Below are 15,445 nucleotides of genomic sequence, written 5' to 3' on the forward strand. Positions count from 1 at the left end.
TTTGTGGCCAAGTCTACCACATCTTTCACACGTAGATGGAACCCAAATGGGTTTTGTTTAAAGGTACAATGCATTAAAGAGCAAACCCAAACGTAAAATTACAAAATAAGATCAAAGGCTAGTGAAAAACACTTGTAATTAATATGTTGAGAGACTAATCACAATTAATTACAATGGAATAATCAGAAAGAAATAAAAATATACAAAGTTAAAGGAAGAAAATATCTCGTAAAATTTCCGTGATTATGTTCCATTAGGGGATCCTTTCCTAATAAGATGTGTATATATATAACCTGAACCACAGAAGGTGTAAAACATCATATCAGTAAAAATGAACAATCTCTCAATCTTTCTATGTGTTGTCTTCTGCATGATTAGCCATGTATATGGCGACATCAGGATTGCGAACGAACTCAAATTCAATAAATATCTGTGGATAAGTTGTTTCTCCGGAGACGACCGAATGGAGCCAGTGATTAAAAAACCAGGAGAACACCATCGTATTTACTTCCGCACCAACTATTGGGGGACAACGCGTTTCATGTGTACGTTGAGACAAGGACCTAACTATAGACACTCTCGGAGCTTCACAGCTTTCAAACAGGTAAGTCCCAGCGATAGGGGAGCCTTGTGGGATTGGAGAGCCAGAGAAAAAGGTATCTATTTGAAAGTGTGGGAGGACGAATTTTCTCAAGGCGAGACCAATATGCATAAGGCGTTTGATTGGATTTACTAGTTTGTAATAATTTTATCACACATATGAAAATCAAAGTTTGTAAATACTCTTCATTAATGCAAGAGAATAATCATTTTAAGGACTACCATTTAACACAAGAAGTTATATGTTGCTCCTTATATTATTTATCTATGCTACTTGTTAAAACAATTTGATGATGAAAGAGATGAATGATAGTTTTAGAGATCAAAGGTTGGAATATGAATATTTGAAGAGAAAAAACATGTGAGGCCAGATACAACATTCTTGACAACAAGTTCCTGTTGGTATTCAGATTATATGATCTACGGTAGATCAAAGCACATTTAACATGTATACCAGCTGTTTCTATTTTTTTCCAAAGTAATAATAGCAGTTTTTAACTGAAGTTCAACCTGTGGAATTGCGAGGATTATCTAGCTTATTAATTAGGGCATCTACAACTCATCTAATTTGTCTCTCTATAATAGTATTTATCAACTAAAATACTATACATAGCAATATAGATGTGTATATATAATCTAAACCACAAAAAGAAGTAAACATCATCTGTATCCTACAAAAATAAATATGAAAAATCTCTCAATCTTTCTATGTGTGGTTAGCTTCTGCATGATTAGCCATGTATACGGCAGCATCAGGATTTCAAACGAACTCAAATTCAAGAAAAAACTCTCTGTAAGCTGTTACTCCAAGGACAACCGAATGAAGACAGAGATAATAGAACCAGGAGCACGATATGAAAAATACTTCAACACCAACATTTTCGGGACAACGCGTTTCATGTGTACGTTGAGACAAGGGCCTAACTATAGGCACACTCAGAGCTTCACAGCATTCAAACAGGTAAGTTCCAGGGATAATGGAGCCTTGTGGGATTGGAGAGCCAGAGAAAATGGTATCTATTTGAAAGTGTGGGCGGGCAAACATGAACAAGGCGGGGCCTATATGCATAAGGCGTTTGATTGGATTTACTAGTTAAGAGACAAGCTTATACACATATTAAAATCAAAGTTTGTAATGTTTTTCATTAATTAATACGAGAGAATAATCATTTTTTAAACACTGAGTAAATCACCAATTACATTATATGAAAAGAGAATAATCATTATAAGGACTATCATTTAACACAAAAAGTTTTATTTTGCTGCTATTATTTATCTATGCTACATTAAAAAAAATAGTTGGTGATTTTAAAAATAACATATAAAGTTGTGTAAATGATCAAAGAGATTGTAATTTCAGAGATCAAAGGTTGGAATATCAGAAGAGAAACCATGTGAAGCCTGATACAACATCCTTGGCAGCAAGTTTCTGTAGGGATCACTCTCTCTTTTCACTTTTAAATAAGCAATGCATTGTTCTACCTGAGACTTGACTTGCAAGTAAAGCTCTTGGGCCTTTTCTTTGTCTCTTAGCTCTTGTTCCTTACCTGCCAAGAAAAATAAAAGCCATTGCAAGTATTCAAATCAGTGGTCTAGAGTAGATCAAAGCAACACTAGTTTATATATATACCTGCGGTGTCTATTGGTTTTCCAAAGTAATAATAGAATCTCCCTGGAATCTTAGGTACAAGCCCTGGTAAATGGAAATCTTGGTTTCCCAATTCGCTCTCGTGGCCTTTCCTAAGAAGTATGACAGCTCAAAGTCAGTGATCATATGACTATTTACATGAAGAGAGTATAGATGAGAAAACAATGTGTATATATATAGTGGGTGTTGAAACACCTTAAGTTGCCAGCTTCCTTTGTTGCCCTTTCCATTAAATATTTCAAGATAGGGATGTTCCTTTGATCATTGGAATCCAGAACAATCTGAGAGTCATCCAAGTCCCAACCAAACTTACTTTAAGACCAAAATTCGGGTGAACATAAATAAAAGACATTATAGAGTTTATCAGCACTTCAGAGCTAATAACCAAAAAAAAAAACTAAATGTGGAAGGCAGTAATCTGTAGAATGTAGGTAGAAGCTGATGTAGAAATATGAAATATAGACCCATTGGCGATGACTCATATCCTGTATATATATTTCTTGTTTTCTGATTTGCTAACCAGTAGAATTGAGTATAGCTTATGAATATGAAACTCAAGATCACATGATTGACTAGTAGAGAGAAAGCTTACCTTGCAGATGTCGTCTTCTCCAACAACACCAAAGGGGACTATTTTCGCTCCAAATTTAGATGCAACTCTCACAAACTCAGGTTGCTCTGGCCAGAACAACTTGTACTCTTCACCCTGTACAAGTAAGCCTCAAATAATATAATCTCCCAAGAATTCAGAAGCCTTTAAATTATTATATTTCCTTGTTCACCTTTCTATGGAGAGCTTCACGGACGCCTCCAGGATACAAAAGCACATGAGACTTTGAACTCAGTAACTTGTATATATTGGCATGGGAGACAGGAACTCCACCCGTTATCTTATATTTGTCAAATGTCTGAGGGTCGATTATGTCGTGTACTATCGACTTGTTCATAAAAATAATCGGATGTGTCAACCCACGCAAGTGAATGTTCCTCTCTTTCATGAGTTGAGCTATCATTGGAGGTAACTCAAATCCCAATACCATGTGATACCCAACGTACAGAACAGGTCCCTCTGTAGGTAGCCCTTCTAGGCTCCTTACAATCTTACCGTTCTCTAGAGTTGACAGCATTACAGGGGAAGTAGCATATATTAGTAATCTGCATATATAGTAAAAAAATTATCACTCAGTACTATAACCTTTTACTTAAAGATACATAGAGAGAAACTAGTGAGGCATGTTGTTACCTGTGTTCCTCTAGTTGTTTTCTTAACTCGTATGGCGTAGGCATAATATAATCTGAAATGTAATCATGTGACCTCCCACGGCGATAGAAACATGTACACTTGAGGATAGTAACAAGATCTACATCATCCTCCTTATAACATTTGATGTAAAAAAGAGAGATAGTTTAAGTGTACGTAGCTTATGAGTGAATACGTTCTCTAAAATGCAAGAACCTACCAAAAACTAGAATATTTTTTCTTGTGAACTGGATGAAGAGAGATCACTTACCAAAAGAAGAAATGGTCCACTGTCGTTGAACTTACGGACGATGCAGTTTGGCAATGTGCGCGACAACCTGTTGATGTCTCCCATGTTCAGAAGCCATTGATCACGTCCACTGCAATGGTATTAACCAGATATTCATATCTTAGCACCTATGCTCTTAGTTAGGACATCTCTTTGCGAGTAAAAAGAGATTCAGTATTCGACCTCAAGAGTATCAGTGATTCAGCTCTGACCGCGTATGTATTAGACTTCGCAGATGCAACAGCAGACTTGAGCATTTCCAGCTTCCAAAGAAGTGTGTCCTTCGAGAAGATCCTACTTAAACTCTGCAGTAATGTTTTGGTACTAAAACTACGATGCAAATGCATATAGATCATGAGTTTTCTAATAACTGAGTTCTTACAGGGAGATTAGCTGAAACTGCAAACAGATCCCTTAGCATCATTCCACCGATTTGATGGACAGCAAATTCATTTGAAAAAGCGTCTAACGTTTCAGTCAATGGACCGCCTGTGTAATGAAAACCTCGGGAACAGAGGAAATAACATGTTTTTAATTAAGTAAAATTAAGCTAGAATATTGAGCAAAACAAGCTTGGAGACACATTGAGAATTCTTGAGAAAAAAATGAAACTACATGAAGTAAAGATTAAAAAAAATGAGAAGAGAACATGAGCAAGTGTGCTACCTTGCTTAAAACCAAATATGTCTTCCAACAGTGTGGGGATCTCATCTGGTAACACATTAAGCATTCCTGATAGAGGCTGCGACATGAAGTTGTTGACAAGTGTGGCTGCAACAAACGTTGTATAAGATGTACTTACCAACAATATAAGAGAACCATAACAGACCGAGGTTTGTACCTGGATTAGCCAAGATGAGAGCAAGATCAATGTTAGGATTCCTGCCTGCGACTTCTAACGCAAGACAAGCTCCAATAGATTCTCCAACTAAATATATAGGTCTGTCTGGGAAAAGGTAGTTCTCTGACTTAACTGTCTCCTCAATAAGCTTCACCAAGTCTGTAACCACACAAACCAAAACCAGTATTCAACTAACTTCTTGGTTTGAAAGCAATCTTTGATAGACAACAAAGGTACCTTTAGCAGAAGTACGATCCCTGGATGGAATATGAAGGCACCATATATCAAATAGCCTATACTCAAAAGCACAACCACATCAGAAATGAAGATTCATTGCATGTCCGTACTCAAAAACTAGAAAAGTGAGGAATATAGAGAAACAGATAAAACATATATATATTCTTGTTTTCAGTTTACGTACTCCCCAAGTTTCTTGTGTTGGCGAATGAGCCCTAGTCCAGTACCATCCATACCTACAAGTTTTTCTTAGCTTCTCAGTTTTGTTAACTTTTTTCATTTTCAGAGTTCCTTGTAGATTATAAAAAACAAAGAAGATCAAGAAGACGAACCAGGTATAAAAAGGAGCAGAGGAGAGCCTTGAGCCTGAACGGAGCTCTCAAGCGGAGAGAACCAACGAGGTGGACCTTCTTCTCCGACGAAACCTCTTACTTCTTCCAAAAAGTCTAACAAGCTCTTCCTCGAGTCAGGCCGCTCCTCTTCCACATTCGCATACGGACTCTCAACCACCTTTTCATCTTGATTCTTCCTTATTCGTCTAATACCTCCATGAGTCGTAGTCGATGATTCTAGTCTGATCGCGGTGAGTCTATACTTGGAGGATGAGCTTTGTTTCCAACAGAAGAAACCAGCGTTGCGGAATGTTTCTCTTGAGAGAGACGATACAGAAGAGAGACTGTGGATGGAGCCAAGTACTACTGTACCTTTCATTGTAATAATCTCAAGACACTCTTCTCACTTCTTTCTCAAAAATGTTGTAGTTATTCACATCTTAAGAAATTGAAAAGCCGCAAAAAAAAAAAAAACAAGAGAGAAAAAGTTTTGGTATTAATCTTTAACAACTTAATGGACGCATGAACATTGTATGAAGCTTAAATTATGCCGAAACGCAATCTCAAGAGTTACGTATGAAGAACAACCTTATTAAGACTTCCATGGTTCATGAAAATTAAAAAAAAACATCTAAATATCATGAATTATAATTGAATGTGTCTACTTACAACATAGCCACATTAATTATTCTATATTGTAAACAATTGAAAAGAGAATTTCAGAGCTCAAACGTCGGAATTTCAGAAGAGAAACCATGTGAAGCCTGATACAAGACCCTTGGCAACAAGTGCCTGTAGGGATCACTCTCTCTTTTCATTTTCAAATAGGCAATGCACTCTTCTACCTCTGACTTGACTTGCAAGTAAAACTCTTGAGCCTTCTCTTTGTCTTTTAGCTCTTGTTCCCTACCTGCTGTTTCTATTGGTTTACCAAAGTAGTAGTAGAACCTCCCCGGAATCTTAGGTAAAAGTCCCGGGAAATAGCAATCTTGGTTTCCTAACTCGCTTTCATCACCTTCCCTAGTAATTTACAACAGTTCAAACTCATGTTTAGTTTCACTTGATGAGTATAAAATGATAAAAAAAAATTGTGTAGATAAAATGAAAAACCTTAAGTTGCCAGCTTGTTTTGTTGCCTCTGCCATCAAATCCTTTAGGATAGGGATGTTCTTTTGATCATTACCATCCAGTACAATCTGAGATTCATTATCCATTATCCTAACCAAAATTAATAACTTGCAAACCAAGGTTCAGGTGATGCATAAAGTAGACCATTATAGTGTTTATCAGATCATTTCTATACATAGAGACAATGCTTTCTTGCTAACATGCTAAACAAGAGGTTCACAGAACTGAGTGGAGAAAAGCTTACGTCAAAGATGTCATCTTCTCCAACAACACCAAAAGGGACTATTTTCGCTCCAAATTTAGATGCAACTCTCACAAACTCAGGTTGCTCTGGCCAAAACAACTTGTATTCTTCACCCTGTACATGCACACCTCTAATAATATAACCTCCAAGGATGCATAAACTGTAAAAAATAATCACTAACTATTATATTTTCATGAGCACCTTTCTATGGAGAGCTTCACGGACACCTCCAGGGTACAAAAGGACATGAGACTTTAAACTCAGTAACTTGTAGATATTGAAGTTGGAGACAGGAACTCCACCCATAATCTTATATTTGTCAAACATCTGTGTGTCGACCAACGCATCTTGGTTGTTTACAAAAAGCATGGGATGTGCCAAACCGCGCAAGTGAATGTTTCTCTCTTTCAAGAGCTGTGATACCATTGGAGCTAGCTCAAATCCCAGTAACATGTGATAGCCAACGTACAGAACAGGTCCTTCCGAAGGTAAACCTTCTAGGCTCCTTACAACTTTACCGTTTGCTAGAGTTGATAGCATTACAGGAGAAGTAGCATCTATTAGCAATCTGCACCGTTAGAAAATGATCATTTAGTATAAGTTATAACCTTTTACTTGATAGACTGATTTGTTTTATTAAGGATTTTTACTTGTGGTCGTCTATTTGTTGTTTTAACTCAAATGTGGTAGGCATGATGTAATCTGACAGGTGGTCATGAGACTTCCCACGGCGATAAAAACATGTGCACTTGATGATAGTAACCAGATCTACACCCTCCTCCTAACATAAGATAGTTGAAGTGTAGTTAGTATCAGTTTATATATCTTCTGTGTTGGATAAAGAGAGATCACTTACGAAAAACAGAAAGTGTCCATTGTCTTTCATCTTGCGGACAATACATTTTGGCAATGTGAGCGCCAATCTGTCAATATCTTCCACGTTCAGCAGCCATTGATCGCGTCCACTGCAATGTCCATGACCTCATATATTACACCTAAGCTCTAAGCTAGAATAACTCTTTGCTAGTAAAAAGAGATTCAGTATTAGACCTTAAAAGTATGAGTGTTTCAGCTCTGACCGCGTGTATGTGAGAATTGGCAGATGCAACAGCAGACTTAAGCAGCTCCAGCTTCCAAAGAAGTGTGTCCTTGGGGAACATCCTACTCAAAGTCTGCAAACGTTTTCTTTTTTTGAGATGATGAAATGGCAAATGCACTGACTATAAACTGAAATATTTATAGATCATGAGTTTCTCTAAGTAGGAATGGTTACAGGAAGATTAGTTGAAACTGCAAAGATATCTCTTAGTATCCCTCCACTAACTCCACCCATTTGGTGGACATAAAATTCATTCGTCAAAGCGTCTAACATTGCAGTCACTGGATCGCCTGCGTAATAAAGAACCCTTGAGCGAACATCAACTACAAGAAGTCTAGAGAGAAAATGACACGAGAACAAAGAAAGTGTACCTTGCTTAAAACCAAATATTTCTTCCAATAGTGTGGGAACTCCATCTGGTAAAACATTCAGCATTCCTGATAGAGGTTGCGACATGAAGTTGTTGACATGTGTGGCTGCAAGAAACAATATATACGATGAGCAAGAACTTACATATACGTTATAACGTTTACCGGCAATGTAAGAGAATCTCACAGACCGATGGAGGTTTGTACCTGGATTAGCCAAGATGAGCGCAAGGTCGATGTTGGGATTCCTGGCTGCAGCGTCTAATGCAAGACATGCTCCAATAGATTCACCAACTAAATATATAGGTCTTTTTGGGAAACGATGATTCTCTGACTTTACTGTCTTCTCAATAAGCTTCACCAAGTCTGTAAACACACAAACCAAAGTTGTCATTTATCCTCATTAAGCTGTCTTCTTGGTTAGAACTTTTTTTTTCTCTTCTTTTGTTTTGGTGCACAAAAGAACGGCACCTTTAGCAGGAGTGCGATCCCTGACTGGAATGTGAAGGCACCATACATCAAAAATCCTACTCAAAAGGCAACAAAAAATATCAGAAAATGAGTAACTTCTAGAAACAGAGAAACCATATTCTTAATTTCATTTTAGGCTTCTTGCTTTCTAATTTTATTCTTTCAACTGATATGGATCAAGAAACATAAGCATGAATGTTACAAAAATGAAAAAGAAAAAGAAAAAGAAGAAGCTAATGCAAAGTTGCAAACTTCAAAAGAAAAATGAAGAAGCATATAAACAAGAATTTGAAAATTTACTCACTCCCCGAGTTTCTTGTGGTGTCTAATGAGCCCAAGTCCAGTACCATCAATACCTGCAAGGTTTCTAGTTTCTCAGTTTAGTCTAAAATATGGTATAAACTAGGGTTGAGCTAAAGTATTTTCGACTATTCCATTATTTGTTTCTATTTGATCTTAAAAAGGGATTATCTCAAACTCTATGAAGTAAGCAAATACTAGAATTTATTATCCTTTAAAAATGAAGTAAATTACAACTATTGAAATTGTAATGGATATATATATATATATATATATATATATATATATATATATGATATGATATATAGTTATACATATAAGAGCATCTCCAAAAAGAAACTCTATTTTGAAGTTTCCAAAACTCTATATTTGAAGTTTCAATATGTTCTTCTCCAAAAGTAAAACTTCAAACCTAACTTCAAAATTATTTATATTTTACACTATGGTCCTTATATTTGTCATAGTTGATGTAAATTCATAAAATTTCTATAAATAACTAGTAATATATATAAATATTACAGAAATATTAATTAAAAAAATCTTACACTAAAATATAAAATTATAAATAAAAGTACATACTTAAATATTAAACTGCAAACAAATATTATTTCTATAATGCTCCCATATATGATCAATTAGTGCATTTCGAAGTAAGAAATGATTCTCTTTATTTTTTATTTGTAGATTACGAGCCAAAAATTGTTGAAATCGGATATCCTCATAATATGGCTGCTGATAGTTTGATATTATCAAACGAAAAAATCCTTGATCTTTTAAACGAAAGTATAACAAGCAAGGAAAAAGGTCATGAGATGATTGAATTATGACTACAAAATAAAGCAAAAAAGTTAGCTTTTAAAAAAGTAAAAGAGGAAAATAAAATATTGCTAAAAAACTTAGCTTCTATCAATCATGTTAATATTCGTGAATACATTCGATCTAAACAAGAAAGAATCATACGAAAAATGCGTCAAGAGCAACAACAACAATCATCTTTGGTTACACAAAATTTGTTTGGACAATATTTTGTAGATTTTTGAGGTTCCGGAGCAAATTTACCATACTATTAGTGTTGTCATAATATTTAAATTTGAGTAATAATTATGTCTTCATGTGTCTTTTTAATAAGTTTGTATTATGGTTTTTTGTAATATTCTTGTTGTTTAATTCTAGTTTTAAAATATTATAAATCTTGTTTTAAATTTTTTTATTTAATTTCATGTGTAAAAATTAAATTTATAAAACAAATTTAAAATATTTATGAGATATAAATTTTTTAAAGATTAAAACAATAAACAAAAAAATATTTAAGAATTATAAATATGATGTATAATTGTAAGGACCAAAATGCAAATAAAAAGATGAAACTTCAAATTTGAAGTTTTGAAAAGTGAAACTCTATATTTGGAGTTTCACTCTTCAAAACTTCAAATTTGAAGTTTTGAAGTTCCTTTTTGGAGAGCAAAAAACTCTATATTTGGAGTTATAGAGTTTCTTTTGGAGATGCTCTAATGTATGTATATTGTTTATTTGTATTTTCAAAAAAGAAAAACTTGAAATGAAAGCAGACTTTTATGAAATATTATTATTACTGGATTAATTTTTTGTCTGAAAATTTATTTAGTTTTCTTTTAAATGATAAAGTAGAGTGAATATATAAGTAAAATCTAGATTTCATCAAGATGTTCGTACACCGGGATGATCTGGGAAAAACGGTTCATTGATACCATCAAAATTGAGGACAATTGCTTTATGACCCTGACCCCTAGTAGAAACTAGAAACTGGTAACAGCTTTGGTATCACTATCGCCCATAAGCTTCAATTATGTTACCACTAATTATAGCACTTTGATTTGACTGGTCTGGCGAGGATCAGCACACCATGTGGGTCAACGCCACAAATCAAATCCCACCATCCACGTCTATTATTGGACACCTCTCGTTAACCAATGTAAAAAAATGTTCTAAAATGGCAAAAACAAAACAACCTGTTTTTATGTTTTTACAGTTTCGGTCCAAGATCTACTACTCGGTTAATTAGAGGACGAACCAGGTATGAAAAGGAGAAGAGGCGAGCCTGGAGCCTGAGTACTACACTCCAACGGAGAGAACCAACGTGGCGGACCATCATCATCTCCGACCAAATCTCTCGCTTCCTCCAAAAAATCCGACAACCTCTTCCGCAAATCTGGACGCGCAGCCTCCACTTTCGAATACGGACTCTCCACCAACTTAGCCACCTTTGCTCCTTCTCCGTCACCCTCCTTGTTCTTGTGTACACGTCGAACACCACCGTGATGCGTCGGTGTTGCCGATTTGATAGCCTGCGTTCTTCCTCGTAGGTTTGACTTCGTACTGCGGAAGTCAGCGTTGCAGACTCTTTCTGTAGAGACGGGAGAGATAGCGAAGACAGAGCCAAGTACTGTGGCTGCCATTGGAGAGAATCTCCAGAGATCTTTGAGTTTCCTCGGAAGAGCTTTTATGTTTTTCTATTTGTTGAAAATGAAGAGGATACGACGAACTCGTCCCATACTAAGAGCCAAGATAGTGCGCGGAGAAGACAACTTTTAATATTTCAGCTTTTCGAAAAACTAATATTAGATATTAACAATAATAATTGGAACACTACATGTGAAAAGTACATGCTTTGTATTTTATTATTTAAGTGGTACTAATTGGTTGAATGATTAGATTCGTTAAGAAACAAATCTGGTGCTAAACCATGCGACTTAAGTTCTAATTCATATCTTAAATAATCAAAAGAACTGTTTGTAGTCCTAGTAAACAAGATAATTAATGAACTTTGAATAAGTTTAGCAAGAAATAATTAGAAACAAGAATAAATGGCAAAAGTTTTGGTTGACTGAACAAATTTCAAACATCTGACACAAGTCATTAATAAATGGTTATTCAAATGTTGTTTACATCTAACTGATTGATTAAGTTAGTCAAAAACAAATTTAGAAAAGATATTTTGTTTCCATCTTTATGTATCTAAAAGTTCAATTTTCCACCTCCTGTATCTATGATAGTTTAGAGCAACAAAAAAAAAAGTTAAAAGGAAAAGTATATGCTTTTTGGGTATTAACCAATAACAGTGACTTCTTGGATTTTGTTATAATTTAGATACGTGCAAGATTCATCTACTAAGATTTCTACAAAAACAAAGTTTATTGAAATTTCAATTGGCAGGAAGAGAGCCAAGTCTACAAAAACAAAGAGTATTGAAATTTCAATTTAGTCAAAATATCTATCTTTATTTTCTTTCTGTTTTGGTCAAATCTATCTCTATTTTCTTTTTGGCAAAAATAACATAAGATTTCGATAGCAACATAAGAACATTAACAGAGTGGACATTTAATTTCAAGATGGGTATGGGCCGGTCGGAATTTGGCACCTATTCTCTTGGACCCGAACCAAAAGCCCAACAGCCATGACAACCGAATCTTACCGTTAAGCCGACGCACATGTCTTGGAACTGATGTACAAATGTGAGGCTAATCACTAAACAATAAAATACAAGTCTAAGAGATCGTTTAATAGAAACTATAATAAACCCATCTAATTTACCAAAAAAATTGGACTTCAATTGGTGGGTAGACCAGACCCTTGCAGTAGTGTGAAGCATAGGAGACTCTCGAAAACTCAAATAGCAAGTTATTTAATGAGTTTTTTCCATTAAAAAAAAGTTAATATCAGATGAGCAGATGACCCAAATATCATATATTAAACTGATAAGAACATATACTGCACTTGATCTTAGCCAAACGGCGGAAAAAGGTATGGTTGGTTGTTAAGAAACTTGAGCTTCCTATTTATTTACCAAGTTTTTTAGAGAATAATTTATACTTCAACGATGTAGGATTTAGAAGGAAGATTCTTTATATAGTTACATTTTAACAAAAAAAATGTAGTTATGTAAATAGGTTTTGGCCCAAAACAAAATCCTACTATATAAAAAGAACTAAATTCAAGGCTTATGAGACTATCCACCTCAGCCAAAATATTCTCATCCAAAAAAAATTAGAAATAAATATTATTTAGAAGATAATTAACTAACATATGACTTTTGGTATTTCTAGAAATTTCAAATTTATAACTGCTAATTTTTTAATAGAATCATATATATATATATTGAATTATTTTCTATTTTTAATCGTTAGACTTCAAAGGTAAATAAATTATTAATTTATAATATATATAGTTTATAACTTTATATTGTAGTTATAAATAAAGAGAAAATAACCGGGGAGGGTGAATAAGCTCATGTAAAATTATGTAATTAAAATGGTAAAATGGTGAGTATGATGAGGTGAATCTAAGAATCCTACTATATAAAAGTGACTAAATTCAAGGCTTTTGGAACTATCCACTTCAGCCAAAATATTCTTATCCAAAAAAATTAGAAATAAATGTCATTTAGAAGATAATTAACTAACATACGACTTTTGATATTTCTAGAAATTTCAAATTTGTAACTGCTAATTTATTAATAGAATCATATATCTATATTGAATTATGTTCTATTTTTAATCGTTAGACTTCAAGGGTAAATAAATTATTAATTTATAATATATACAGTTTATAACTTTATATTGTAGTTATAAATAAAGAGAAAATAACCGGGGAGGGTGAAGAAGCTCATGTAAAATTATGTAATTAAAATGGTAAAATGGTGAGTATGATGAGGTGAATCTAAGAAAATTTGTTGTACAAATTATGGTGTTTTCTTCGTCCACTATAATGATTTAAAAGAAAATATATATTCACATAAATAAGTCAATATTTGTTACTTTTTTTGGTAAGATGTTAAGATTATCATTTTCTGAAAGGTTACACTGTTGTTTTTAAACAACTTTTGACAGCAAGGAAACAAAAACAACCAACAACAACTTAAGGTAAAAAAAGCCTTAAGAAAGTTTTATACAAGAAAGATAAAAAGAAGTAGAGAAGAGAGGAGAAAGAAGAACTTGCTGGGTAAGAGAGAAGACGGTCACACATCATACGGTCGAGAGAGGCAATGATGACTGATGAAGGTGAGGAGACAGCTGTGAACACACGAGCATTACGCTCTTTCCACATCAGGTAGATGGCTGACTGAAAGTAGAGCTTGATGACTGGATAAAAAGAGAAGACGAACTTGCTGGGTAAGAGAGAAGACGGTCACACATCATACGGTCGAGAGAGGCAATGATGACTGATGAAGGTGAGGAGACAGCTGTGAACACACGAGCATTACGCTCTTTCCACATCAGGTAGATGGCTGACTGAAAGTAGAGCTTGATGACTGGAGTAGCATGCGCATCTGCGTTGACGCGAGGTTGATTGATCCATGCTGCAACAGAGTGTAGATCAGCCGGAGGAGAAATCCAAACTTCAGCAGCAAAAGGCTCCCATATTAAGCGAGAGAAAGAACACTCAAAGAAGAGATGATGGTGAGTCTCTAATTCCAGATTACAAAGGACGCACGTTCCTGAGACATTTAACCCCCAACGCCTCAAGCGATCCTTGGTTGGCAGTCTTCTCCGCAAAGCCAGCCATGATATAAACGCATTACGTGGAATATATTCCTTGAACCAAATAGTCTTGTGCCAATATTTGTTGTTGATAGTGTTTATATTCTTTTATGACATTAGTATCCATATTTTTTAGTAAACTGATCCAAAGAGATTAGTTTGTGGAGCTAACCAAACGAGGATTATATATAGTGTTTACTTTGGAAAAAGTAATAGGTTGAATGATAGATGGCATGCGTGCTTTTCACATGGAAATCTGCACATATATTAAAATTGTAAGATTTGAATCATAGAGAAAATATAGTGTATATGACTGAAGTTAGGCCATTCCGAAACTAAAGTTGGCTAAAAATTTTTTTTGTCAAAATACATAGATGTAAATCTTATATGAATAGAGTTCTCTATTGCTTATAGCAGTGTAATAAACTTCGTGTGTAAAGGAGAAAAAATGTTAGATAAGTGAAAAAAAAATTATGATTTTCTTTTCTTGTGCCTATAGGCTCTTCGCAATTTGAAGAATAAAGAACATATTGTGTGAAAATATTTAGCTCGGTCAAATTTTATCCAGTTGTTTATAAAACTTTTGTTATCTGGTTCATGTATTTTCAGTGTTGATTTAAAAGCCCAAAAACCCATCTATACTAACTTTTTGATATTTTTTTCTGTGATTTGAATTTAAAAAGAGATAAAACTTTCGATAAGTTATGTAAACTCAGAACAAGTATTTAGCTTTAGAAAGCATTTACATGTTTCAAACTTATAATATATACATATATAATGTTTAAAATTATGCATATAAAACCTGTGTAAAATGTGTCTGAATATGTTTCTCTTCTTTAATGTGTTAATCGTACTATATATAACATTATTTTAAAATTTCAAATTTTTTATGTCACATACAAAAAACCATCAATAAAAAATATAATTCTCCATCTACAATAAGAAAAATGAAAAATTATAAACATATAAATTTAAATTAAGAAAACCTAACATTGGAAAAACGAGAAGTTAATGTAAAAGAAAAAAACCGACAAATAATATTATAAATAAAATAAATTTATAAGACAGAATCCGCGCGAAGCGCGGAAAAAATCTCTAGTCCTACTATATAAAAGGGACTAAATTCAAGGCT

General features: G+C 34.2%; 4 protein-coding genes and 1 non-coding gene across 8 annotated transcripts; 2 read left to right on the plus strand and 3 right to left on the minus strand.

The window, feature by feature from the left end:
- Positions 1-271: 271 nt before the first annotated feature.
- On the plus strand, positions 272-1,241 carry LOC103875268 (S-protein homolog 17-like). The gene has a single exon (XM_009153765.3). The coding sequence runs from the start codon at positions 332-334 to the stop codon at positions 734-736; it is 405 nt and encodes a 134-aa protein (XP_009152013.1). The 5' UTR covers positions 272-331; the 3' UTR covers positions 737-1,241.
- LOC103875269 (S-protein homolog 17-like) lies at positions 1,225-1,812 on the plus strand. The gene has a single exon (XM_009153766.3). It carries the CDS (start codon positions 1,286-1,288, stop codon positions 1,691-1,693), a length of 408 nt encoding a protein of 135 aa, XP_009152014.1. The 5' UTR covers positions 1,225-1,285; the 3' UTR covers positions 1,694-1,812.
- Positions 1,813-1,820: 8 nt separating this feature from the next.
- Positions 1,821-5,618, minus strand: LOC103875270 (acyltransferase-like protein At3g26840, chloroplastic). Of its 3 annotated transcripts, none has more exons than XR_634357.3 (14): positions 5,188-5,618; positions 5,040-5,091; positions 4,856-4,911; positions 4,619-4,777; positions 4,444-4,548; positions 4,160-4,281; positions 3,961-4,082; positions 3,760-3,868; positions 3,492-3,622; positions 3,031-3,403; positions 2,841-2,954; positions 2,444-2,529; positions 2,231-2,335; positions 1,821-2,147 (listed from the first exon to the last, which is right to left on the minus strand). XR_634357.3 is itself a non-coding variant. In XM_009153768.3 (14 exons), exons 1-14 carry the CDS (start codon positions 5,564-5,566, stop codon positions 1,957-1,959), a joined length of 2,094 nt encoding a protein of 697 aa, XP_009152016.1. In that variant the 5' UTR covers positions 5,567-5,618; the 3' UTR covers positions 1,821-1,956. The 3 variants fall into 3 exon arrangements, 2 of the variants coding, with proteins under 2 accessions (XP_009152016.1, XP_009152015.1); XM_009153768.3 differs by having other exon boundaries at positions 2,231-2,340; positions 4,160-4,266; XM_009153767.3 differs by having other exon boundaries at positions 2,231-2,340.
- A 139-nt stretch (positions 5,619-5,757) lies between these two features.
- On the minus strand, positions 5,758-11,428 carry LOC103875271 (acyltransferase-like protein At3g26840, chloroplastic). 2 transcript variants are annotated; one of them, XM_009153771.3, is made up of 13 exons: positions 10,848-11,428; positions 8,802-8,853; positions 8,498-8,553; positions 8,234-8,392; positions 8,030-8,095; positions 7,833-7,948; positions 7,610-7,731; positions 7,416-7,524; positions 7,210-7,340; positions 6,761-7,127; positions 6,560-6,673; positions 6,298-6,383; positions 5,758-6,207 (listed from the first exon to the last, which is right to left on the minus strand). In XM_009153771.3, the coding sequence occupies exons 1-13, from the start codon at positions 11,230-11,232 to the stop codon at positions 5,907-5,909; spliced, it is 2,064 nt and encodes a 687-aa protein (XP_009152019.1). In that variant the 5' UTR covers positions 11,233-11,428; the 3' UTR covers positions 5,758-5,906. The 2 variants fall into 2 exon arrangements, with proteins under 2 accessions (XP_009152019.1, XP_009152018.1); XM_009153770.2 differs by having other exon boundaries at positions 8,030-8,134; positions 10,848-11,232.
- Positions 11,429-12,388: 960 nt separating this feature from the next.
- On the minus strand, positions 12,389-12,581 carry LOC117126357. Its single transcript, XR_004448926.1, has one exon. It is a non-coding gene; the product is annotated as a U2 spliceosomal RNA (small nuclear RNA).
- Between the last annotated feature and the right edge of the window lie 2,864 nt (positions 12,582-15,445).

The sequence above is a fragment of the Brassica rapa genome, chromosome A06, assembly GCF_000309985.2.
Source record: "Brassica rapa cultivar Chiifu-401-42 chromosome A06, CAAS_Brap_v3.01, whole genome shotgun sequence".
In the NCBI taxonomy this organism is placed as follows: domain Eukaryota; kingdom Viridiplantae; phylum Streptophyta; class Magnoliopsida; order Brassicales; family Brassicaceae; genus Brassica; species Brassica rapa.